Source organism: Caretta caretta, chromosome 1 (assembly GCF_965140235.1).
Source record: "Caretta caretta isolate rCarCar2 chromosome 1, rCarCar1.hap1, whole genome shotgun sequence".
In the NCBI taxonomy this organism is placed as follows: Eukaryota; Metazoa; Chordata; order Testudines; family Cheloniidae; genus Caretta; species Caretta caretta.
In genome coordinates this window covers 308,431,779-308,458,310 of record NC_134206.1, presented here as the reverse complement: position 1 = coordinate 308,458,310, position 26,532 = coordinate 308,431,779, and the positions used below count along the sequence as shown (strand labels likewise).

The following is a 26,532-nucleotide window of genomic DNA, read 5'->3' as shown; positions in this document are numbered from 1 at the left end:
GTCCAGAAAATAATATCAACTTGTATTCACTTGCTTCTTTTCAGAATACTCTTCTTCCTTACCCATATCCACTTGTGAGGAAGGCAAAATTAAAATCTGTTCCAAATAAACAGAAGGAGGCACATATTCCTTTATTCCCTTCTGAATTGTTTAAGACACCTGTTCTCAAACTGTGGGTCAGGACCCCAAAGTGGGTCGCGACCCCGTTTTAATGGGGTCGTTGGGGCTGGCTTACACTTGCGAGGGCCTGGGGCCAAAGCCCAGGCCCGAAGGCTTCAACCCTGAGCGGCAGGGCTCACATTACAGCTGAAGCCTTGGGACCATTCCACGTGTCCCCGCCTCAGTGGCACCATTCATCAGCACCATTCCCTATCACGGGAGATGTCCCACCAGCGCTCGCCTGCATGGAGCCGTCATGCCTCGGAAGTAGGGAGGCAGGTTCAGAGAAGCCCTCTTCGGTCTCCGAACCCTGGGCACCAACAGCTGGATTCAAGGCGAGGCTCGCCGGTAATCTGGCGCAGACTTTCAGAGGCATGCACCCCCTGACATGAGCATCAAGACCAACCCTTCGCATCTCCAATGCCTCGGCACCGATCATGCGACCAATCGGTTGAATGGAGCCACTGGTCACCCGCCCGCTGGCACCTGTCACTGAGATGCAAATTCCCACAGTCGGGGAGATCCTCCTGATGACCGGCCCACTCCGGCTCCTGGGCCTGCTCTAGGTCCTGACACCAGACGAGCAGCATGAGGCGTAGATCGCTGGTCTACCAACACCGATCACCGAAGATCCCAAAGGGCCCACGCGGGGGACTCGTCTCAATTGAACAGGTCGACGTTGAGGCACAGTGGCAATCCGGGCGATCCTCGAATAGGGCACGATGGCGGCCAGAGCGGCCCTCCAAGCAGCTTCAGATGCAGCAGACTCTGTGGTTTGCACCAGGGCCTCGGCCATTTCCATGCAGAGGGCATCCTGGCTGCTCCTCTCAGGTCTGTCACCTGAGGCTCAGCAGTCGATGCAGCACCTCCCCTTCGACAGCCAGGTCCTGTTTGCAGAACAGATGGACAGTAAGCTGCAAGGACTGAAAGACTCCCACTCTACACTGCAAACTCTAGGGCTGTATGTCGCCGGTCCAGCCCATAAACGGTTCACACTGCAGCCATCTCAGGGTCAAAGGAGTCAACCCTGGCAGGAGCCGCCCCATAAGAAGAGTAGGGGCTACAAGCACTGCCCGAGCCACCCTCCTCCACCATCTGCCCAATCAGGCCTGACCCGCAATAAGCAGAGGGACAAGCAAGCATTTTGAGGGTGCACTCAAGGGCGACCTACCAGACTATACCCTGGATCCATCTTTCCCACTGTTTTCCAACTGCCTTTCTTTTTTCCTCCCTGCATGGACCACTATAACTTCGGACCGCTGGGTCCTCAATACTGTGTCCCAGGGTTACACCCTCCAGTTTCTTTCTTTCTCCCATCCCCCTTCCCTCTTCAGGGACCCCCTCACAAGAGTCTTCTCGCACAGGAGGTAGAAGGGTTGCTGCAGCTGGGTGTGGTGGAAAAGGTTCCTCGTGAGTACAGGAACAAGGGGTTCTATTCCCGGTACTTTTTAATCCCGAAGGCCAAGAGTGGTCTACAGGCCATCCTGGACCTGCAAGACCTCAACAAATACCTAAAGAAGCTGAAGTTCCGCATGGTCTCCCTGGCCTCCATCATCCCCTCCCTGGATCCAGGAGACTGGTATGCCACCCTTGATTTGAAGGACGCATATTTCCACATAATGATATTTCAAGGTCACAGACACTTCCTACGTTTCACTGTGGGACCTGACCACTATCAGTTCGCGGTCCTCCCATTCAACCTGGTGACAGCACTGAGGGTATTCACCAAGTGCATGTCGGTAGTAGCCACTTACCTCAGACGTCAAAGTATCCAGATTTACCTATACCTCGATGACTGGCTCATCAAAGGCTGCTCCAGGTCCCAAGTTCAGAGGGATGTCATCATGGTTGCAGTGTGTGGCCATGCCAACATTGGTTTGGTACGCTGATGGACCTGGCGGTGGCCGCTCTCTGGCCCCATCCCGACCAGATCTGCTCTCACAGGCATCTCCTACACCCCAACCTCGCCCCCCTTCACCTCACGGTGTGGATTCTGCGTGGTTGAACTTGGAGGAGCGGGCTTGCTCTAACGAGGTCCAGAAAATGCTTTTGGAAAGCAGGAAGACTTTCACTAGAGCAGTGGTTCTTAACCGGGGGTGTACGCACCACCTGGGGGTGTGAGATGCCCTTTCTGGGGGTGCGAGACAGGCCAGATTTTTTTAGAAGGTGAAACATCAAAAAGACAAATTAAGCACAGGCACATAAGTACACTCAAAATGCTTTAATCAAACCTATGTATTTATTAACATTATACATTTTTTAACGATTACTGTAATATACAAACAAAAAATATATCTAGGTTTAAAGAACTGACCTACTTCAACGATTTTGGATAAGGGGTGCGAGAACATATTTTGATTTTTGATAAGGGGTGTAAGAACATATTTTGAGAACCAAAGGGACGCAGGCTGCAGTAAAAGTTAAGAACCACTACACTAGAGCAGCCTACCTGGCTAAATGGACGAGGTTCTCCCACTGGGCGTTGGAGCATACCATCTCTCCAATGCGCTCCTCTTTAAGTCTATCTTAGATTATCTGCTCCATCTTAAGTACCAGGGGCTGGCCCTCTCTTCCATCAGAGTACACCTTGCAGCTATCTCCGCTTTTCACTCACCAATCCAAGGTCAGACATTGTTTTGACATGACATGTTGGTCCGATTCCTGAGAGGCCTTGAGAGACTCTTCCCACTGGCCCAGGCACCTGTCCCACAGTGGGACCTTAACTTGGTTCTTTCTAGGCTCATGGGCCAGTCCTTGGAGCCTGTGGGCTCCTGCTCCATCTCCCACCTGTCATTGAAGGTCGCATTCCCTATGGCGATAACATGAGATGAGTGTCAGAGCTTAAAGCCCTGACATTGGAGCCATTGTATACGGTGTTCTACAAGAACAAAGTTCAACTGCGACCCCATCCTGCCTTTCTGCTGAAGGTGGTGTCTTCCTTCCATTCTAACCAGGACTTCTTCCTCCCAGTGTTTTGTCTGAAACCACACACCACTAGGGAGGAAAGGAGGCTGCATGCCCTGGACATCAGACATGCCCTGGCGTTTTACCTGGAGCGTACCAAGCCTTTTTGCAGGTTGACCCAGCTCTTTGTCATGACAGCGGACTGCATGAAGGGCCTTCTGGTGTCATCGCAGAGGATTTCCAACTGGATCACCTCCTGCATCCAGACCTGTTATGAGCTGGCACAGGTCCCACCACCACTGCTGATTGCGAGGGCCCACTCAACCAGAGTTCAGGTGTCTTCGGCGGCCTTCCTGGCACAGGTTCCCATCCAGTACTTTTGCAGAGCTGCGACGTGGTCTTCAGTTCACACATTCACGGCGCACTGCACCATCGCTCAGCAAGTCAGAGATGATGTTGGGTTTGGCAGAGGTGTGTTGCAATCTACACGTCTGTGAACTCCTGCCTGCTTCCATTGGCATTGCTTGGGAGTCACCTAATATGGAATGGACATGAGCAAGCACTCAAAGAAGAAAAGACAGTTACCTTTTCCATAACTGGTGGTATTTGAGATGTGTTGCTCATGTCCATTCCATAACCCGCCCTCCTTCCCCACTGTCGGAGTTTCCGGCAAGGAGGAAGGGAGGTGGGGGGAGCTGGTGGCGCCCGTTGTACCGCAGCATTTGCACACCACTCGAGGGGGCACCAGAGCTGGTCCCCTGTGGATACCACTGAGGGAAAAACTTCTGGCACTGGTGCATGTGGCGAGCACACACACCTAATATGGAATGGACATGAGCAACACATCTCAAAGAACACCAGTTACGGAAAAGGTAACTGTCTGTCTTTTTTCTATTTCTAAGTGGATCAGGAATTGTTGGGGAAGCCTACAATATAAGGAGTTTCTCCTTGCCAAAAAGCAGAGGCATTATTACCATTCAGTCAGTCTACAAGAACTTCGTAAGTAAGTGTAAGGGACCCATGCAAGAAATTTGCAAGTTTACATCATGATCGAGCATCAACAGTTTTACCAGGCTGTCTAAGTTTGACTTCTTTTGATGCAGTCTTTTAGCAGAAGTCTTGTAGGTTGGTGTAGGGCTGACAGGAAATCTGTACATAATATTAAAATTTCTGAGAGTGGTTGGAGTGAATGTTTATATATTTTTGCTTCTAATCATCTAATGCCTGCCTTCTATTAGACATAGAGAAATTTCACCTGCTGATTTTTCTGGAGATATATAATACAGCATGCAATTTCTGTCCACCAGTTCTCCCAGTGTTGCTCTTAGTTTTGTTTCTTGAGTTAACTTTATACTTCATTCTGGAGAGTTGAGTTGGAGTGGGCCGTATTGGTTTGTTCCTCTAATTTATTTGTTACTGTCTCCCAGTCATAAGTAACAAGACCGCGCTCTTGTTATAAATTGTTGGATGGGCTTCTTAAGAGAGAAATTAGCAGATAAAAAGACCAGTACAGTAACTCCTCACTTAATGTCATCTCGGTTAACATTGTTACGTAGCTGACGAATTAGAGAACATGCTCGTTTAAAGTTGCGCAATGCTCCCTTATAATGTTGTTTGGCAGCCACCTGCTTTGTCCACTGCTTGCAGAAAGAGCAGCCTGTTGGAGCTAGCTGGTGGGGGCTTGGAACCAGGGTGGACCAGCAGATCCCCTATCATCTCCCCTAAGTTCCCTGTGCAGCAACCACCCAGCAGTCTATCAATTGCCAGGCAGTTCAGGTGTCCCTCCCCCTACTGCCGTGTGCTGCTCCTGCTCTCTGCCTTGGAGCTGCTGTGCTGGGAGGGGGAAAGAGGTGTGCTGATGTCAGGGTGGCCCCTTCCTCCCACTCCTGCACCCCACTCCTTTTCCCCATCTCAGCAGAGCGGGGGGGGGCACAACAGGGCTCAGGATGGAGGGAGCTTGCTGGCAGCAGCTGCTGTCTCAGCTTGCTGATCTACTTAAAAAGGCAATGTACTTAGAGTGGCGTCAGCGTACTTAAAGGGGTAATGTGCGTCTCTCTCACACACGGTCTCTCTCTCTCTCATACATACACGCACACACACACGGTGCGTGTCTCTGTCTCTCTCTGCCATGCTGTGTCTCCTCCCTCCATTCCTGCTGCCTTGTAGCATGTGAGGCTACATTAACAACATGTTAACACTTGAGGGCTCAGCCGAGTTCTAGTTCATCATTTAGCAGCAAGGCATTCCCTGGGAAATATCCCACCCTCTGACTCCACTACCTCAACCAAGCTTCACAATCATCATTGCTGTGTACGGTATTAAATTGTTTGTTTAAAACTTATACTGTGTGTGTATATGTGTGTGTGTGTATATATGTGTGTGTGTGTGTGTGCGCGTGTGTATATATAGTCTTTTTTCTGGGGAAAAATATTTCCCTGGAACCTAACCCCCGCGTTTACATTCATTCTTATGGGGAAATTGGATTCACTTAACATCGTTTCGCTTAAAGTATCATTTTTCAGGAACATAACTACAACATAAGTGAGGAGTTACTGTACTGATAATTAGGGCTTCATATGTGACTAAAATTTCTATAACTTCCAGCCTGACAATAATCTTGACATTTCTTTGTTACATTTTTGTTCTGTGCAAATGCTTACTCTGTAGGTCCAAAAGCAAACCATGCTGTCAATGACTGCAAAAGATACACATAATCTGTGGGAGGAGGAGTTGAAGTCCAGATCCAAACTTGGAGTTCGTCTATCTCAACTTGATAGGGAAAAGGCTGAGATGTTGGAACAAGTAAGTAAAAAAAAAAATACCCAAATAATTTGTCAGTTTTAGGCTGTATCTGTATTTTAAATAGTTACATTTTCATTTTATGTCACCCTTAGTATCCTGTGAAACTCAAGCTTACGGTGACATACGAATTCTGGGAAGTCAGCTGGCAGGTTTATAACAGAAGGCGGAGAGCCTCTTAAAAATCTGGAAGATTTTGTGTCTCTTGAGGGGTGATGTGGTATATTATATGATGATATGATAGCCAGTAACTGTCAGATTCTCTAAAGCTACAACATATAATAGATCCACCTTCTTGGGTGTATGCTCTTTGTGTTTGCCAAGAAAGTCACATAGCTCTGTAGTTCTACAACCATTGACTTCACTAGTGTGTTTTGTGCACCACTTCTGGAGAGAAACCACAGCAATCCCTTATATATCATCAGCTTTCAGTTTCACTGTATGCAGGAAGACTGGAGGAGCTCCCAGAAAATCTTGATGGCTGTCTCAGCTATACTTTTTAGTTTAAAATAAATAAAAACAAGTTTTCCATTATTAGTACTTTCTGTGCAGGTAAATTTATTAAAAATTACCATAAAAAAATTTCATTTTCCAAAAGTCACTAAACCTTCGAATAACATCAGCCTTGATCCTGGCCAAAACTCAGAAGGTAGCACCTTTATCAACTGGGGTTCCTGTATTTTCTGACTTACCCCGTTCCAGATGCCTTTGTCTTGCCAGTTGCCTGTGAAGCAATAAAAATTGTTACAGCGGTTTTATTGTTCTCAATAAGCATTAAAATGTTTCTTCAACATGACACGCACACTGTTCCAAATCCTTAGCTGTCCATCTAAATTGGGACAATTCCATTTTTGTTCCTACCTAAGATTATCCTTCATAGAGTCATCCTAGACTTGGTTCTGGCCAAAATCTTTCTTTCAGGAAAGAGATTCAAGGACATTCACCAATCTGTTTCACTGATTTTAGAACAGCCTCTGTCTCAGTGGGATTCTTCTTGAGATTAATGAGGCTTATGTCCTCTTCCACATATTTACCTATAGCTCATCTGTAAATGAGACCACTGAAATGTTGGTTTATAGCCAAATTCCCTCCAAATGTGTTTTATATGGGAACGTTGTGTATTTTTATGGAAGCCCTCAGGAGTCTCTTTTCAGAGTTGTCAGGCAATGTGCTGCAGTAGCCAGGTAGTAAGATTAGCTTCTGCCTGGGCGGAGACTTCCACCCTCCCTCCTGGTCCTGCCATGGGGTTTTGGGTAACCAGACTCAGGGCTTCAGCCCTCCATTGCTTCAGCCAGGGCGCCCAGGCTCAGGGCTTCCACCCGGTGGCTGCAGCTGGGGTTCAAGGCTACAGCCCCCACGGCTACAGCCAGGACTTATGCACCCAGGCTTGGGGGTTCTGCTCCACAGCTCCAACCACGGTGCCTGGGCTTCAGGCTTCTGCCTCCCACTCTTGCCGGGGCTCTAGGCGCCTGGGTTCGGAGCTTCCACCCCCACACCCCACTGCTGCCTGGGCTCAGGACACCAGGCTCGGGGCTTCACCCAGCAGCTCCTGCCAAGGCTTGGGCACCCATTTTTCGGTGGGCCCACAAATTGGGAATCATAGAATCATAGAATATCAGAGTTGGAAGGGACATCAGGAGATCATCTAGTCCAACCCCCTGCTCAAAGCAGGCACAATCCCCAATTTTTTTTATTTTTTTTTTTGCCCCAGATCCCTAAATGGCCCTGTCAAGGTTCCTCCCCCACTCTGAACTCTAGGGTACAGATGTGGGGACCTGCATGAAAAAACCCCCTAAGCTTATCTTTACCAGCTTAGGTCAAAACTTCCCCAAGGTACAAAATATTACACCCGTTATCCTTGGAATGGCCGCTACCACCACCAAACTAATACTGGTTACTGGGGAAGAGCTGTTTGGACGCGTCTTTCCCCCCAAAATACTTCCCAAAACCTTGCACCCCACTTCCTGGACAAGGTTTGGTAAAAAGCCTCACCAATTTGCCTAGGTGACTACAGACCCAGACCCTTGGATCTTAAGAACAATGCACAATCCTCCCAACACTTGCACCCCCCCTTTCCTGGGAAATGTTGGATAAAAAGCCTCACCAATTTGCATAGGTGACCACAGACCCAAACCCTTGGATCTGAGAACAATGAAAAAGCATTCAGTTTTTACAAGAAGACTTTTAATAAAAAATAGAAGTAAATAGAAATAAAGAAATCCCCCCTGTAAAATCAGGATGGTAGATATCTTACAGGGTAATTAGATTAAAAAACATAGAGAACCCCTCTAGGCAAAACCTTAAGTTACAAAAAAGATGCACAGACAGAAATAGTTATTCTATTCAGCACAATTCTTTTCTCAGCCATTTAAAGAAATCATAATCTAACACGTACCTAGCTAGATTACTTACTAAAAGTTCTAAGACTCCATTCCTGTTCTGTCCCTGGCAAAGAGCAGCACACAGACAGACAGACCCTTTGTTCCTCTCCCTCCTCCCAGCTTTTGAAAGTATCTTGTCTCCTCATTGGTCATTTTGGTCAGGTGCCAGCGAGGTTACCTTTAGCTTCTTAACCCTTTACAGGTGAGAGGAGCTTTCCCCTGGCCAGGAGGGATTTCAAAGGGGTTTACCCTTCCCTTTATATTTATGACAGGCCCCTTCAAGGATTGAACTCACAACCGTGGGTTTAGCAGGCCAATGCTCAAACCACCCAGGACTCTTACACATAGGTCCGTTGTAGGCAGGGGGGCACTGAAAATGCTATGCCTAGGGGTGCCTAATCTGGCCCTGTGTGTGTGTGTGTGTGCCTGGTGCATAGGAGCCAGACTGTTTTCTGCAGCAGTACCTGTTGAGGTGGTGCATGTGCCCTACGCCAACTCATAGCCCCTCCTGAAGCTATGTTGGGAGAGTGGGGATGCCATCACACCCATAATCAGTTCCTTCTCACTGCTCGTGGCCTGAGTCAGAGCGCCTTTTGTAGTTTACCACATGTTTTTTTCTCTGCATAGTCAGTGAGCAGATCTCTGCCTTTTTTGTAAATAGTTACTTAGCAGTTAGTATCCTGTAGTTAGGCTTCCTTTATGATTTTATTTTTGTTTTTAAAGTGTGTAGTACTTGGCTTTCAGTGTTAGGCATCGATGGCATGCAGCACTCACTGAGCTTAAAGCACTGCCTTTCGGGGGTGTCTGTCTCAAATAGTGCCCTCTACATGTGTTGGCTTTTGTGTTTTTGTGAGGGATACGTTAAAGAAAGGTGCAGTATCAGCCATTTTTTCAAGAGAACACAGTTTTCCAGAGATCTATGCCTCAAGCAACACTTAATGGAACAGGCAGTGAGACTCTTCTCTCCCCAGGGCCCTTATTTGAATACCCTGCCACCTGTACACAGTTCACTACCAAGGCTATAGTGGTTTTTGACAGACCCCTGGACTTGGACTTTCTCCTGGGAGAAAGTGGGGTTGGTCTTCCTCTCTAGGTCTTCCCCAAAAACAAACTCATAAGATATACTGGAACCATTCAAAGAAGGACATGGCTGTAATCACCGTTACGTTGCAGGAGTCCATGGTGAGTCCTGCGAGGGATACGACATAACCCAGAAACTCCACCATGTTCTTGTCACATTCACATTTTTCTGACTTGGCACAGAGGTGGTTCTGACTAAGCCAGTCTAGAATGATACAGATACAGAGCTCTTGATTTTCAGAGAAAATGAGAATGTCAGCTAAATAGGTGACCATGAACTGATCTGGAATATCCCTAAATACTTCATTCATAAAATGCTAGAAAGTAGCGGGAGCATTACAGAGGCCAAACAGCATAGCCAAATATTCAAAATGGCTGTTTTTCACTCCACGCAGGTCTAATTTTGTAAGGATCCGAGCTAAGTGGAGTCTCTCCAGGAGCTCATTAATAATCCGCTCTGATTAGGCCACAACTGGAGTATTGTGTCCAGTTCTGGGCGCCACACTTCAGGAAGGATGTGGACAAATTGGAGAGAGTCCAGAGAAGAGCAACAAAAATGATTAAAGGTCTAGAAAACATGACCTATGAGGGAAGATTGAAAAAATTTGGTTTGTTTAATCTGGAAAAGAGAAGACAGCGCGGGGACATAACAGTTTTCAAGTATGTAAAAGATTGTTATAAGGAGGAGGAAGAAAAATTGTTTTTCTTAACCTCTGAGGATAGGGCAAGAAGCAATGGCCTTAAATTGCAGCAAGGGAGGTTTAGGTTGGACATTAGGAAAAACTTCCTAACTGTCACGGTGGTTAAGCACTGGAATAAATTGCCTAGGGAGGTTGTGAAGATCACTGGAGATTTTTAAGAACAGGTTAGACAAACACCTGTCAGGAATGGTCTAGATAATTAGTCTTGCCACGAGTGCAGGAGACTGGACTAGATGGCCTCTCGAGGTCCCTTCCAGTTCTATGATTCTGTGTTTAATGGCTCTGATGTTTCAGGTTGTCCCCTTGGCTTGGCTCTTTGTTTTGTATTCTGACAGAGTGAGAGGCCAACCTGTTTCAGCATGGACACTTTCTAGATGGGTTACTTCCTGTATCATAATGACGTACAGTTTAGCAAATACACCTCCTCCACAGGGACTATTGGCCCATTCAGCAAGAGTTCAAGCTACCTCGGTAACTTTTCTGAGAAACACTTCTATATTGGATATCTGTAGGGCTGCTACTTGGTCCTCTGTGGAAGCGTATCTTCACTCATAATTATGCCATCACAACTGCTTCAAGAGCTGCTGCAACTTTAGGAAAGCAACATTGCAGTCATTATTTAAGTAGACTCCAAGTCTCACCTCCTAAGAGTACTGTTTACGAGTCATCTGAGTGAAATATGTGTGTGCAACCACGCAAAAAAGAAAAAAGTTACATACCTGTATTCTAAGGGTTGTCCTTTAGAGATATGGTTGCACACATGTATGCCAGGACCCGCCTTCTATCACATCTGCATTGGAGTCCTGACCCCCCTGTTAGGGGGCTTATTCCTTCACCCACTTACTGCCCTGGTCCTTCTCACATGAACAGAGAGCAACAATACCCGAAGTCCAAAGGTGCAAACAATTTGATGTTTATTGGGGTGAACTTCCAGCAAGCATGATTCCAGTTTCCTTCCTGAGTGTCCCCCTTCCCAGCTCTGACACCACAGAGCCTTACCTGTGTCCCTGTTCCCATTCCCCAAGTTAGCAAAACATGATTCCAATTTCCCCACCCCTATTCCCTGTTCCCATTTCCCCCTTACTTCCTGATTGCAGACTATATAGTAAAACTTGAGTTCGGCTTAGCTATACCTTAACTAATCATTTTACTGAAATTTAACTAACCAATCGTAACATACTGTAACATGATTATGTAACCAATTATATCCCACCACCTTAATTAGTTTGCACCCAGCAAAATTAATTATACAGCAGACAGAAACAATCACAGAACCAGACAGAGATTATACAGACAAACAATAGCAAAGTGGGAACTATAATGACAAAACAATACAGAAGTGAGGATTTCACATCCCAGCTATTGATAAGTGAGTTCTTACCAGACAGGATGCTATCAAACTAAGTTTCCTTTTACATCTTCTAGGCACTTCCCTTTCTCTGGAGGTGACAGGCATTATCAGGACAGGATTGTATTCCTAACAGCCCAATAGCACCTTATTTCAATGTGACTAGTTTGGAATGTGAGGAGGTGACCGGTCGCTTCTCAGCTTATGGCTGCCTCTGTTGCTTAGCCAAAGATCTTTGCCTAAGCACAGGGCCTCAGACTGTCACAGTAAGAGAAGGACCTTACACAGGCAGACAGTGATTTTGATTCTTTCTTTTATACCTCTATAACTAGCCAAGTGATAAGAATACAATTAAATTCTTAAAGTATAGGCCTTTACAGACAGGCCTGAATATCGATATCCTAACACCCCCCATATTCAATTGTAAAGGAACTGAGGGGGTGTTGAGGTGGCACTGCACTTACGTAGCTTCTGGAAGGGTCATGGGGAGATACAGGACATATGCACTGCCCTGATGGCTACTGCTGCAGAAAACTCTGGGTCCAGCTTGTTGGGCAAGCGAATACCTCAGTGGAATACATATGTGCAACCACATCTGGAAGAACAACAGTTACAACACAGGTATCCATTCTTTCTATTGCCTTGCCATAATTCCAGATGCTGATTTCCTTCAGAAACCTAATTTGCTGAGTTTGCCACTTGCATAGGAAACTGCCTGTCTCACATGGGCTACTATGAGTACAAAATGTGGAGCAAGTCTTGCCACATCATATATTCTTTCCTTGAAGAACAGAAAGAATTCAGAAATGTTATCAAGGCAGTTGGAAAGTTGCTTGATATTGCAGATACCACAGTAAGAGCAACTGCCTCTGGAACCAGATGCCTATAGTTATGGATTGCTGCGGCAAGTGTCTGGCCTTCGGAAGTAGGTACAACAGACGCTTAAGGGCCTGCTGCCTCATGATGGAAATCATATTAGGGAGACAATTAAGGCTAATCACACTAATGCCAAGAAAACAAAAGTGACCTGTAGTTCCCTCAAGTCAAGCTTTCCCTTCCTCCATCCATCAGGAAAGTCACAAGTACCACATCAGACTCAAGCAGCACAGTTTTCCAGCTCTCCAAGAGCCTGGCTGGATGAAGAGTAGCAGCTGACTGAATCTGAATCCAGAAGGACAGAGATGGGGCTGATGTCAGAGAGGGACAGAAACTGTTAAGAACTTGCCATCTCCATAACATCACGCTTCTTTGAGGGTGTCTGCCCTCAGATCGTGGAAATGGTGTACATGTTCATCTGGTCTCCTCATTGCACTGGATACCTCATTAGCCACAACTATTTTTATTTTTATTTTTTTACCAAAAAAAAATCCTTTTCTCACCTACTGCTGGCCAAAACCTGTTACATTCAGACTAAGCATTTATGCTCTCCAGGCTTGATTACTGGAATATACTTAACTAGGAATGAAACTATTTAAAAAAAGAAAACACAACATTGATTAGTTCAGAACATAGCAGCCTGCTTACAGATCCACAGGCCTCCAAGAGTACATCACCATAATGCTCCCCTCTCACTAACTCATTGTAACTACTGGGGACAAACTTAAAATTTCAGCCCTCATCTTCAAAAACCTCCAGGGGATTGACCCATGTTACCTAAGGTACCATCTACATGATCATGACCTCCCCCAATAGTTGTATCCCAGCAGGACCCTGAAAATCTCAACCATGAGTGAGATTAACGTAACAAATGCTAAACTGAGCCCACAAGTATGGGGTAAATTCCTGGAGAGGGCAGCCAATTTCTTGTTCCACTCTAGCTAAGTGACTGTAAACTTACATTGAGAAACCTTATTTGCTTAAGTCTTTTGCCCCTTGGAGGGGCAAAGGATGTTTAGTGAGACTCATAGTAGCTTCTTGATCCAAACAGGAGTCTACTTTGGTGCTAGAGATCTTCCAGAAAGCAACATAGTGCTCAGTCCACACTCGTCCACTAGGCATCACCATTTTGATGGAAGGGACTCCTTGTGCTACATTTTGAAGATTTCAGTGTGGTAATCCCAGAAAATACGTATTTCTGTCACATGATAGTGCCTTCTCTGAGTCTACTGGGTTACTGTTAGATGAAATCCATTAGTCTCTGATGTGGTGAAGTTAAACATAAAATGGCAACTTTTCCCCATGTATTTCCTGAAATACGGATTTCTGTGAAGATCTTCCCTACTCTGGAAAGCCCACTCTATAATCAAGATTTGAGGCTGATAGTCTTGATCTCTTGCTACAGCAGGAGGTGCCAAAATTCCACTGTGACAATTTGATCCCATGTCCTAAGTGAGAACAGAGAAGAAAGTAGCCTATTCATTTCAGCCCATATTGAAGGGATGCAAGACAAAATCTAAATTTGAGATGAGATGAAATATACTTTCTACATCTGGAAGAATAGCAGCTAATGAAAACCCCAGAGTTTTAATATGAGATAATTGGTGATGCAAAAATGTGTCTTAATATGTACATGGACAGCACCTATCACGATGTGAGCAACACTGAAATAAATAATATTTAATAGTAATGAACAGTGAATTAATAAGGTTAACAAGACTTAGCATCAGTTGTATCTGCTTCTTAATTGGCCACGAATGTATGTTTAATAGAGTTTTATGTTAAAAGATCAACATTTTAAAACAAAGATGTATTCCAGCTTCTCTGTAAAGAATGTGAAGGTCTGCTTCCTGTATGTATCATATATAGCAAGTGAAAACTTCCATTAATACTATATGTAGTAATGTGTATATGTTTGTTTGTTTGTTTTTTCATTTTGAAAGTTCGAGAGTGAAAGGAAAAAAGTGAAGAAGCTAGTAGAGTTAAAACGATCAGTGGAAGCCCGGCTGGATCAAGAAATGAAGAGAAACAGTGAATTACAAAAAGAATGTAATGGGTACAGTTTTCTCAGCACTTTCAAGAAAATATCAAGTAAACTAAAACGTGACTTTGTTCTGTTTACAAAATTAAACTTTAACTGAAAAATGATTGCACAACTGACCTCACAAATTGCTTGTATAATGCTGAACTTTTAATGTTGTTCACTTTTGTAATTGAGCACCTGTTGCAAAGTGCAGTGAGCAGGTATGTTAAGCCAGGCTGCCATGCAACTCTTCAGGCAGGGAAGGAGAAAAAAGGACCTACACCTACATCCTCATGGGGCAGCCAGAAGTTTGCCCTAAAAATGATTTCTGAGACTGACAGGATGATTCCTCAGATTTGTCTATCAAATATACTTAAAATGGGTTTGAGGGGCTTGGCTATGGTTTCTAAAAATACATAAACAAGTCTGTTTGTCTTTCTACTGTACTTACTATGCAGAATGAAGAAACTTCTAAAAACAGCTAAGAAGAAACTAAAGGAATATGAGAATGGAGAGAGTGTGTCCCAGTTTAGTTTCCAGGGAGAACTGAAGAACAGATATTCTGAAATGGACAATGAAGTTAGTAGATTAAGGACAAAGGTAGGTTCTAATATTTGAAACTCACATAATTCATTCTTCATATATTCCTCTCAGAATTGCTATAAATGTGGTGGCTACATTTTGAGTGGGATTTTTGTTGTTTTTATTCTGGTTAAAGATTGTAAAGAAATAACCATTCTCAGCTCCCCACCCAAAGAGCCTCATGAGATCCTGATGCATCTCACAGGCTCTAAAAAGCACGCAGGAGAAGGATGGGAACACCCACTAAGATAAATGGACTAGTTCACACATCTCAGAGTATTGTTTCAGGTTGTAGTCATCAGATGTTCTCATTCTGCTCAAAAGAACACATTGAAATGAGAGGGCCACTTCAGACCTTTCAGAGACTCCTGTGCTGAAGGAGGATGCGTAGAGAAGCCTTTTCCCTCCATCGTCCCTCTATCCTTCCTGCTTAATGAACTGCGCTTCACAGTGCTCTAAAATTTGCATGCTTGCACTGATTTTCTTGAAATTCGCATTGCTTTGCAGGAATACGTTGTAGGGCTAGTGACCACATTCGGGATCATTTGAGACAGTAGTTCCAGAGATATAAGTTCTGAAAAAGATAGCAGTTTTTCAAAAAATTACTAGGTAGGCTTTTTTGCGCAGAGCCAGAGATAAAACTGTTGCTGGGATGCAGCTCAAAATGTTCTTAATTGATCGTTATTACCCACGGTAATGGACGGCATCCACTAGATCTTTGGGGAATTTAAGAAAGTGTTTGTTTTTCTTCAATTGCGTACTTGTGCAGTCTGGAAGGATTACAATGTACAGGCCCCAGTAAAGAAGAAACCGTGAAAGGGTTTCAATGCAAGCACTTTATGCTTACCTGGGTAGTTTGAGGGAATGTGCCAATATCATTACACCAGTGAACAGCCCTCCACTGATGTTTCTAGTTCTAATCTTTGTACACCTGTGCAATAAAGATCTAATAACTCACGCTGCTTGCTGCAAGTTGTCTGTTATAATATCGTGTGCTCGTATTTTATGGGGAGGTTTATTGTGAACACAGCTGTCAAGGTTCCCTCCCCACTCTGAACTCTAGGGTACAGATGTGGGGACCCGCATGAAAGACCCCCTAAGCTTATTTCTACCAGCTTCGGGTAAAACTTCCCCAAGGCACAAACTCTTTGTGCTTGGAGGGTACGCTGCCACCACCAAGTGATTTAACAAAGAATTAGGGAAAGGACCAATATCCTCCCAAGCCTTACACCCCCTTTCCTGGGGAGGCTTGAGAATAAACAAGATGAGCACAGACCAGCCTTGGGTTTTTAGGATCCTAAAAACCCGATCAGATTCTTAAAAAACATAACTTTCTTAGAATAACAAAACAAAGATAAAAGAACAACTCTGTAAGATTAGAATGGAAGATAATCTCACAAGCAGTCAGATTCAAAACACAGAGAATTCCTCGAGGCAAAACCTTAAGTTACAGAAAGAAGAAAAAAAAACAGGAATACACATTTCCTCTAGCACAGCAAATTTCACAAGCCAAAAACAAAAGAAAATCTAACACATTTTCTAGCTAGATTACATACTAACTCTATAGGAGTTGGATTGCTTGCTTTCTTGATCTGTCCCCAGCAGAGGCAACACACAGACAGACGGACAAAGCCTTTTCCCCCGCCTCAGATTTGAAAGTAACTTGTCCCCTTATTGGTTCTTTTGGTCAGGTGCCAGCCAGGTTACTGGAGTTTCTTAACCCCTTACAAGTAAGAGGATTTTATAGTACTGTATCAGAGCTTCTTAACCCCTTCCCTTTATATTTATGACAACAGCAGAATAGTCAGTAGCTGATTTAAGCAAAATGTTTATTTTGGGTTGGGAGGAGCTGATGACAGAGGACTTGTGGGTTGGCAAGAAGGACAGACAAGGAGAGGGGTTGCAGTTGCAGAAGGGGTGGGCAGTAGCGTAGCTAGTGGGGGAGCGGGGCAGCAGCTGCTCCTCCACCGAGCAGAAGTGGCGCCTTTTTAATTACTTGGTGCCTTTAAAATTTTTACTCACCTGGCGGCGCTCTGGGTCTTCAGTGGCGGGTCAGGGGGAGCGGAGATTAAAAAAAGGTGCCACCCCCTGGTATTGACCTGGCGGTGCTCCGGGTCTTCAGCAGCACTTCGGCGTCAGGTCCTTCACTCGCTCCGGTCTTCGGCGGCATTGCAGTGGCTAGGGGGTTGGGGGGGGTCCTCCAGTGCCGAAGACTGGAGTGAGTGAAAGACCCGACGCTGAAATGCTGCTGAAGACCTGGAGCACTGCCGGGTCAGTACCAGGGGTTGGCGCCTTTTTTTATCTCCGCTCCCCCTGTTTTTTCCACCTGGCTACGCCACCGTAGGCGAGCCTTGCATTGGTTGTTTACAGATTTTTTTTCATTTTACTAGCCTCTGGGGAAGTTAGGGCAAAGGGCTATTTCCTGATCTTGGAGTAGATTAATGTGGTGTTTCCTAAAACACATAGAGCAGAAGTACAGGACTGACAGCACAGGTGACTTGACTGCTAAGGGAAGAGCAATATGTGTTCTGCCAGGGTGCCAATATGTCGATTCTGGGTGATTCCTCATCCACAAGGTTGGGGAAGTTTGTGACACAGTATGGAGTACACCACAGTATAGGGATTGCTGATTTGACTGAGTATGCAAACTGCAGGACGGGATATGAACAACTGTCTACATGACTATTAACTCCTATCAACAATGTATCTTTTCCTATTAAAAAACCTGGGAAATCAATTGGCAAAAAACTGTTAATGGAGTTAAGCTTTGCTTGGTGATATGTTGTCCCCTTGCAGAATGTTGAGTTGAGCAAAACTCAAACTTCTGAAAACCAGGAAATGCACAGTTAAGCCAATGCAATATTTCTGTTCCCTCATTCAGCAATGCCCAATATGTCCCATAAACACACATACCTTTACTCTTCCAACCCAGTAGTTGCTGAAATGTACAAGCTGTTCACTTCTTTTACAACCCCTTCACTCTCACCCACATGATTTTCATCGAACACTACTGAAAAACAAAAAGGAGAAAAAAAAAAGGTTGCCCACGCCACCTTCCCTCTACACTCTTTGAGCAATGCTTCAATATGCGTATACTCACTCTGGCCCTTGGCACAATAAGATTGAGGAGGTCCCGGATCCTGGCATATGCTCACACACTTAGCCAACTCCCCATAAAGAATACCACTGTGCAATATAAGAACTATGGTTTTGTCCTCACTAGCCCTTTTGTCAGTCAGGGGTGTGAAAAAAAACACAACCCAGACTGACATAAGTTTCACCGACAAAAGCGCCAGTGTGGACTGTGGTATGTCTCTCTTCTGCTGACAGGTACTATGGCTCGTTGGGGGTGGTTTAATTATGCCGGCGGGAGAGCTCTCACCCATCAGCAAAGAGCCGCTACACAGGAGACCTTACAGCAGCGCAGCTGCACCAGTACAGCTGTAAGATCCATAGTGTAGACATAGCCTATTTCACAGCCTTTTACAACTCCCTTGCACTTACTCACACTGTCACAAGATGGCTGCCCCCTCGCCCCCTCCCCCCCGGGGGTCCCCTGTGTAAATACCAGCCTCATATGTTGCGAATATTTTTGTATGTATTGGAAAGAATGTTGGGAAGGGTTAAAGGTATAAATGCGGAACAAAAGGTTTCTTTACAGGCGGCGAAAAGACAGAAGGCGGGGGGGTGGGAAACGGGTTAACTTGATGTTCCAGCTAAACCCGAAAATAAGGAGCTGACACCAGCCCAAGGCCACTACCCACACTCACTCTGCTACCTGCCAAGACAGAAGGGGGGGGAAGTCCACCCCCCACTTCCCCGACCAGCCGTAAGAAAGAAGAGTTGTTGAACGAAATGCAGGGGCTGCAAAAAAGACCAAGACAGCAAAGGCCAACAAGGAAAAAACATAACTGTCTCAAGGCCCTGAAACCGGTGTGTTTTGGGAAAGCTGAAGAAACCACAGAAGGCCGGTTTAGACTGGTACACAGAGCATGGGGAACAAAGGTCTCTGAAGGAGACGCCCCCAAGAGACCCCAGGACTTAAAAACCTGCCCGGGAGCTGAGGCAAATCGGAGATCAACAGCGGACCCTGGACAACCCGTGCACGGGACAAGAACTGCCATCCACCCCTCCCCCTCTTCTTCTTATGTTACACCCAGGCTTGGCCAGCCTCGGGTAGTGCGGGTGTGAGTATGAAAGTGGGTTAGGGCTTGGGGCACTAATGCTTTCTTCCTTTCTCCAAGTGATGTGGGGAACCCACCCACCCCCCCCAGCACTCTCTGCTGTTATTTTATTATTTTATCAATAAAGCTTTAAAAACTCAGTTACTTGGTGTGTTCTGTAATCTCCTCCCCAGACAATCCTGTGGCCTCAGCCTGATCACCTGATGCCTCAGGCAGATTGGTAACAGAAATCTGTCACAACACGATATCATCTCAGCCATCACTTTCACTTAAACATAATTAAAGCATTAGAATCCTCTCATATTGCCCCTCACCACTGACAATGGTCTTTGTAAAAAATGCCCTATGCCTTCCACCATTTAGTGTAGATATGCCTAACACCGTCTGCATGCAAATAGTTCCCATTGGTTGCTGCCATCTCCAGGGGAACAGAGCAGAGGTGATGTGGGCAACCTTCCTCCCCACCCATAGTATTGGATGGAATTCTGTGGGTGAGAGTGAATATCTTGTAAAAGGAGGTGAAGAGTTGTACATTTCAGCACCTGGGGAGTGGCAGAGTAAAGGTATGTGTGTTAACAGGGTGTATTGGGGCATTGCTGAAAGAAAGCAGAGTTAAGGTTGCATGGACAACCTTAACTGCATTTCCTGGTTTTCAGAAGTTTTGAGATTTGCTCAACTCAACGTTCTGCATGGGGACCACACACCCCAAGCAACCTTAAATCTGCATTAACGTAGGTTTTTGCCATTGAATATACTTGGTTTTTCCAGACCATCTTCTTGAGTCTTATTATATGTTAAGGCTCTGATGTCACCTGCCTTTTAGGGATTCCACCATCATATTTTAGGTAAGCAGGCAATGAGGTAGGTCTGTAGGGAGTGGAACTTTTTTCCCCTTGTCAGCTGTCTCAGCCCATCCTACCCTATTGTTAAAAACCTGAAAATGTGTCCTAGAAGTAGCTTTTATTATCCTTATCTGGCTTATATTTAGAAACATTTCCACCATTCCTAGGTAGGGCCTAACTTACTGCAGTCTGTTCCCATCATTTTATGAGTGTAACTTTATTGCTAGTGCACTATATTTTAGAAATTAAGTAACTTTTTTAATTATGTGTTTAGTGCTTTGAGTGCCTTCACATCAGAGCATTTTTATAAATAAAATTAATAGTATTTGTATGACTTTGTTGCAGTTAAAATGTAAAAATTATATTTGAACATCAAGGAAGAGGATTTGTATATATTCCCTTCCTTGCAGTTATGTTTATACATATCAGTACAGTTGGAATAAGAAGGTCTGTTTGATACTGTCTACATATTTTTACACAGTATTTATTTTATTTACTTTCCTATTTTCCTTTTTTATGTTAAAAAGGACAAGGAAACCATAAAATATGCAGTAATGACAGAAACGATTAACAGTTTTTTTTCCAGTGAATTTTATTCAGGTTTCAGATCCTACTGAAAGATCTCACATTGTCTTTTAAATTCTTAAAAGCAAACTACCTTTTGATTTACCACAAATATATTTTATTTCTCTGCTAACATAAAAGGTTTCCTACAATCCAATTTTGCAAGTTTTAAAGGGTTGCATAGCATTTTTGATACATAACAAGGCCCCCTCTCTTATGCTCCTGTTTACTTTAGAGCATATGAATAGTCCCGTGACTTCATTGGGACTACTTACGCATTTAAAGCCAAATACATGGGTAAAATGCTTGTAGGTTTGGGGCCTAAATGATTTTATTTTTTAAAGTATTTCTGGAAACTACTGTATATAGGCTGATAAAGAAGAGAACTTAAGCTGTTCTATGAAAAATAATTTAAAAGATCTGCTTTTAGTAAGTTTAGAATGATTTATAATTTTAAATGCAAAATTATGAACTTGTAAAATTATTGTGATTTTTTTCACTGACTTTCATTGAATTTAGAGAAATTTTGAACTCCCTGTTTGATAACTGAGTTTAAACTTTTTCAATGTGTACAGATAGATGAACTTTCCAAAAAGCTGGATATAGAGTCAAAAAAATCTACGCAGTTAGAATCTACAAATCGTGATCTACGAGAACAGTTGTCTTCTATGAAGATACTGCATAAGAATCATGAAAAGCTGGAGAAGAGCAAATGGCAGCTGGAAGGAGAAGTAGCTACTCTCAAACATCAAGTAGAGACTAATATGATGGACCACAGTCAACTAGAACAGTATAAAAGAGAGATTGAAGAACGAGCTAGACAAGAAATAAGACAAAAACTAGAAGAAGTCAATCTATTTTTGCAGGTTAATTTATTTGCTACTTACTGTATGCTGTAAATTGGTACTTTAAGCTTTATATTCCATATTCATTTCCATGTTGAAATTTATATTTTAGGTACTTTGTTTTCTTCATAAAAGCTAAATGTATAGTATTTCCATATGTTTCCAGTTTGGTAGTTAGGGAACTAGAGATACAGTAGAAGGAAGAAAAAAAAATATAAAGAAAAGTAAAATTGAGTACAATCCCTTACAGTAGCACCTGCAGGTCATTCTATCCCAAAGACTGCCCCAGACTGATTTTCCCTCATGACTCATTTTTTACCCTGGAGGGGATGCTCAACTTGCTTACTCTTAGAGGGATTGTATCCTATCACACTGACCAAAGTAGCTTTTGTTCTTTGTATTTCTTTTCAGAGCTACACTGATTTTCCCTCCTCCCCTCTTCTTTGGAATTCAGTTCATGAGCTTCTATAGATAAAGATGAACTGAGGGAAGACTAAAGGGATGGATTATTTATATTCTCGGCCAGTAGACTATTTGGGCTCAAAAGATGTGTGTCTACCACCTCACCTACACCACCCCTTCCCTTCCCCTCACCCCCTCGAGTTTTTACTGATGGTTCCATGGTCAGTGACCAGGCATGTTAACTGCTACAGTGTGGTTCTGAACACAGTATGTTGAGAGAACAAAAGTTACAAAATAACCTCCTCTTTTTGACTCCACATTTATTATTTCAGTGCTGGAAGTATTATTTACGTGTGTATAGATCACATGGGATTCTGGCTCCAGCAAGGGGATCAGTTTCAATTAGACTATTGTCCGATGAGGCTGAAAGTTGTGTAGTGCTAACTTTAATGTAATAGATCCTTAATAAGGGACAGTTTCTTTCTAAGCTGAAATCTTTCTATTGCGTAGTGACTTCAAATGTCTCCCTGTATCGTTGATGGCGCTAAGGAAGAGTAGTTCCCTATCAGAATAAAGTGTACTTATATTGAATATGAGTAACTGTTGGGAAAAAAATCCTCTTTCTTCCAATTTATTAAAGTTGTATTATTTGCTTTAGACGCAGGCAGCCTCCCAAGAGACATTAGAACAAATAAGAACTACTAATAATACTTCACTGAGAAACCAGTTGGAGCACAGAATTAGAGATCTAGAATCTGAACTGGCTAGAATAAAAAACACACAAGAAGACAGTGTCTTTCAAAAACAGTCTACGCAGACAGAACTGGAAAGATACAAAGAACTTTATTTGGAAGAGTTAAAAATTAGAAAATCGCTAGCAAGTAAACTGGATAGGTAAGTCAAAATCTTTATTTTAAAACAAACAGTAAAATAGTATTTTTCCCTTCATTAACTTTCGTCTTAAAATGCCTCACTCCTGGACCTGCTCACCATAATATGCATCAATCCAAGAGCAGTTATCTGTGGATGCAGTAGACTTTCACAAATAACTGGAAGGCTGAGAAACATGAATTCCTGTCAATATTTTATAAGTAGCAGAAATATCATTCGTTTTTATAGAGTATATTATAAAGTTATTTTGATTTTTAACAGGCATGTCTTCTGGCTGGTCTGTAATAATCTGTACTTACAGTAGGCAAGAGAAATTGCAGTTCTTTGAGTAGTGTTCTGTGGGTGCTTCACTTCAGGTGCACTTACATTCCACATGTCTTTGATCAAAGATTTTCATCAGCAATGTCCATTTGGCCAGTACATGCACTGCTGATATCCTCGTGCTCTGCACTGAGGCTATATGAGGCTGCACAGGCAACTGCCTCAGCCTGAGATGGAACTTAGCATGTCTACATTGTGCCTGCCTCGGGTTCTTGCTGAGTTCATTCTACTGAGTTTATTTAGTTTAGTTAATTTGTAGTAGTAGTACAGTAGTTAGTAACTGGTTATTGAAAGATTATTTTATTGCTTCTGGGAAAATCCTTTCTTTGAGGGGCCTGCCCGGTTCACCGGGGTTCAAATGTTGCCTCACATGGAGAGAAGCTATCCTGATCAGCAATGGATAGTCTAAGTGGGTTCACTGCCGGGGAGAGTTGCATGGTCCACAGAAGTGTAACTTCCGGTTAGCCCTCAAATCCAGGGCACAGAAGAACCGGGAACTCAAGCTGTGACTGTTAATGAAGGAGTGCTCCCTTCTTCCCACTTCGGAGCCAAGTCAGGAGAACCCCCGCACCCCGTACATCAGTCCCTCTAGTGCCCCTTTGACTTTGGTGCAACACTCTCCTGCAAAGGGGAAAGCCTCAGAGACCTCCTCTAAAGATGCTAAAAAGAGAAGCTCTAATTCCCCTCTGAAGAGATCCATCTCAAAAATCCTCGCTCTGAGACCAGGCCAGTAGCCTCAAAGACTTCATCCTCAAGGCTTGGTACCATAAAAGTGAAGGGCTCCTCCAGTACCAGTGAGTCAGGAAAATCCAGCAGCTTGAAGAGTAAACCTGGCTCTGAGAAGGCTCCAATACCACCTAGTGGAGATGATCAGAGAAAACACAGAAGAATATAGGTACCATCAGACCTAACCCCTCTCCTGGTACCTATGTCAAGCTTTTCAATATCATGTAAAACTAAGCCTCCATCTACATCAGCGCTGCCTGTGAATCACTCAAAACCATCATCACCATTCTGCAGGGACAAGCATTCCAGTCTGTCGGCGCTGCAACAGCACTCAGTGCCACAGCTCCACTCAGTACTGCAAGATATTAGGTATCCAAAGGACTTATCAGTGACTGCTGAACCAGAGTCTCCACTGCTGGCAAGTACCAAGCATCTCTAGGTACCGAGAACCTCTCAATCTCCAGACCCTTATATATCCCCAGTACAGTCACTTCCCTTTTTGGTCAGAGCTCCTCCATTAGAGGAGGAAGATAATGATGATGGAGACCTATCTTCAGTATCATGGATCTCTGTTTAGGTCTCTCCTACATATCCATATATAAACTCCCTTTCTCAAAGAGACAGATGATGTCCGGGGACCTCATGACTCCTGATGAGAGCAACCCTGGATACCACCCACCTCCCCCTTATGGTCTTCAATGGCCATATTAGGATTCCTGGGCACCTTTTGGCAGCAGTTCTCCAGAGCCCTGATAGGTTCCAAGATTGTTGTCAAAGGTTCTGTCAGTGGTGGCTGCCTACCTGTGTCATCAGGCAATTACAATATTCCCATACCTTGACGATTGATTGCTCAAGGTTCAGTCATACCAAGACATGTTGTCTGCCAAACAGAAAGCACTTTTTGTTCTTGGACTTGGGTTTTCAATTGAAAGTGGGACAATCCACACTGACTCCTGTTCAGAACATAAAATTTATAGGGGTATCCCTGTATTCCTTGGCATCCAGGGCCTTCCTTCCCTTGGACAGATCCACAACACTATCAAACCTTGTCAGACATATTCAAAGGAAACCCAGACTTCTGTTAGAAACAGTCTTCAACTTCTAGGTCACATGGTAGCTTGCACTTTTGTGACAGAACATGCAAGATTGTGCCTTTGCTGTTTCCAGTGGTGGCTCAGACCAGTTTACTTACCAAACAGATACAGCATAGACAAACAGGTGTCAGTTTCTCAACAAGTCAGGTACTCCCTAGATTGGTGGAATGTTCATCACAATGTAGGGGTATGGATTCCCTTCCTTCAACCAATGCCAATGGTAACCATAACCCCAGTTGCATCTCTGTTAGGCTGGAGGAGGGCACACCTCAGTGCTCTAATGTTACAGTGCAGATGGTCACCCTAAGAATCCACCCCCCCATCAACCTGTTGGAGCTCAGAGCGGTCAGAAATGCCTGCGTTCATTTTCTCCCTCTCATCGGACACAGGTATATCCAAGTTATGATAGGCAATGTGGCCTGCATGTTATATATGCCTGCAGTCGGCAAGAAGGAGTGAGATCCCCTTCCCTCTGCGCTGAAGCAATAAGGTTATGGAACTGCTATATAAAACATTGCATAAGAATTTCAATAATGAATGTCACAGCTGACACTCTCAGCAAGTGTTTTTCTCAAGACTACAAATCGGGGTTGGATTCCCAGGTTCTTGTCGGCATATTTCAGACTCCGGGATTTCCAGAAGTGGTCCTCTTTGCCACAGCTATAAACAAAAAATGCTATCTATTCTATTCAAGGAGGGGCTTAGTTCATAAATTATTAGGGGACACCTTCCCCCTCACTTGAACGAAGAAACTGTTTTATGCGTTTCCCCCAACACATCTGATTCTCAAAGTGGTGAACAAAATCAGACAGGATAAGAGCAGAGTTATCCTAATAGCCCCAACACAATCAAGGCAGGCCTGATTTCCTACCTGTTTTGCCTAGCTCTTTGTCCAGTGATAAATCTTCTAATCATTCCTCTCCCAGGGTGCCAGTCAACTGCTGCATCGTAATCTGAGCATTCTCCGCCTGAAGGCGTGGCTACTTGATGGTTCGTGGGGTTAGAGTTGGTCTGCTTTGCAGAAGTACAATAGATAAAATAGGAAAGATTCTACCAGAAATACCTTCAAAAAGTGGAGAAGATTTAGTCACTGGTTTGAATTCCAGAATCCTGTCCCCAAATCTGCTTTGCTTCCTCTTGTTCTGGTATACCTGCTACAACTAAAGCAAAGGGGTCTATTACTTAGTTCTCTCAAGATTCAATTGGGTGCCTTAAACAGCTTTTCATACCATTATTGCAGGTTCTCACTGTTTGCTCACTCTACAACCATAACATTCATGAAAGGTCTGGGTAATCCCCATCCCAGTTTGGGACCTTAATTTGTCTCTTAAAAGACTCATGAAATCTCCTTTTGAACCGATGGTGACACGCTCCTTACTGAATTTGTCTATGAAAACAGCCTTCTTAGTGGCTATTACCTCAGCGCATAGAGTCGGGGAGATGGGGCCTTCATGGTAGACCCTCTGTCAGAGTTCCCTCCCCACTCTGAACTCTAGGGTACAGATGTGGGGACCTGCATGAAAGACCCCCTACGCTTATTTCTACCAGCTTAGGTTAAAACTTCCCCAAGGCACAAAGTTTTTGCTCTTGGATTAGGGAGAATGCTGCCACCATCAAGTGATTTATCAAACAGTCAGGGAAAGGACCACCACTTGGAGTTCCTGTTTCCCCAAAATATCCCCCACGCCCTTACACCCCCTTTCCTGGGGAGGCTTGAGAATAAACAAGACGAGCACAAACCAGCCTTGGATATTTAAGACTCAAAAAACCCAATCAGATTCTTAAAAAACAGAACTTTATTAGAAGAACA

At 44.1% G+C, this 26,532-nt stretch overlaps 1 protein-coding gene across 11 annotated transcripts in view; it reads left to right on the top strand.

Annotated features, from left to right (window-relative positions):
- ANKRD26 (ankyrin repeat domain containing 26) overlaps positions 1–26,532 on the top strand; it is a 195,351-nt gene that overhangs the window by 135,438 nt on the left and 33,381 nt on the right. For 10 of the 11 annotated variants that reach the window (XM_048836164.2, XM_048836169.2, XM_048836165.2 and 7 more), the window contains 5 exons: positions 5,731–5,865; positions 14,192–14,304; positions 14,730–14,871; positions 21,019–21,309; positions 22,349–22,584. In XM_048836164.2, coding sequence (XP_048692121.2) covers positions 5,731–5,865; positions 14,192–14,304; positions 14,730–14,871; positions 21,019–21,309; positions 22,349–22,584 — 917 coding nt within the window. Of the gene's footprint in view, positions 1–5,730; positions 5,866–14,191; positions 14,305–14,729; positions 14,872–21,018; positions 21,310–22,348; positions 22,585–26,532 lie in introns of those variants that run through there. The other variant, XM_048836170.2, reaches the window with a different exon arrangement.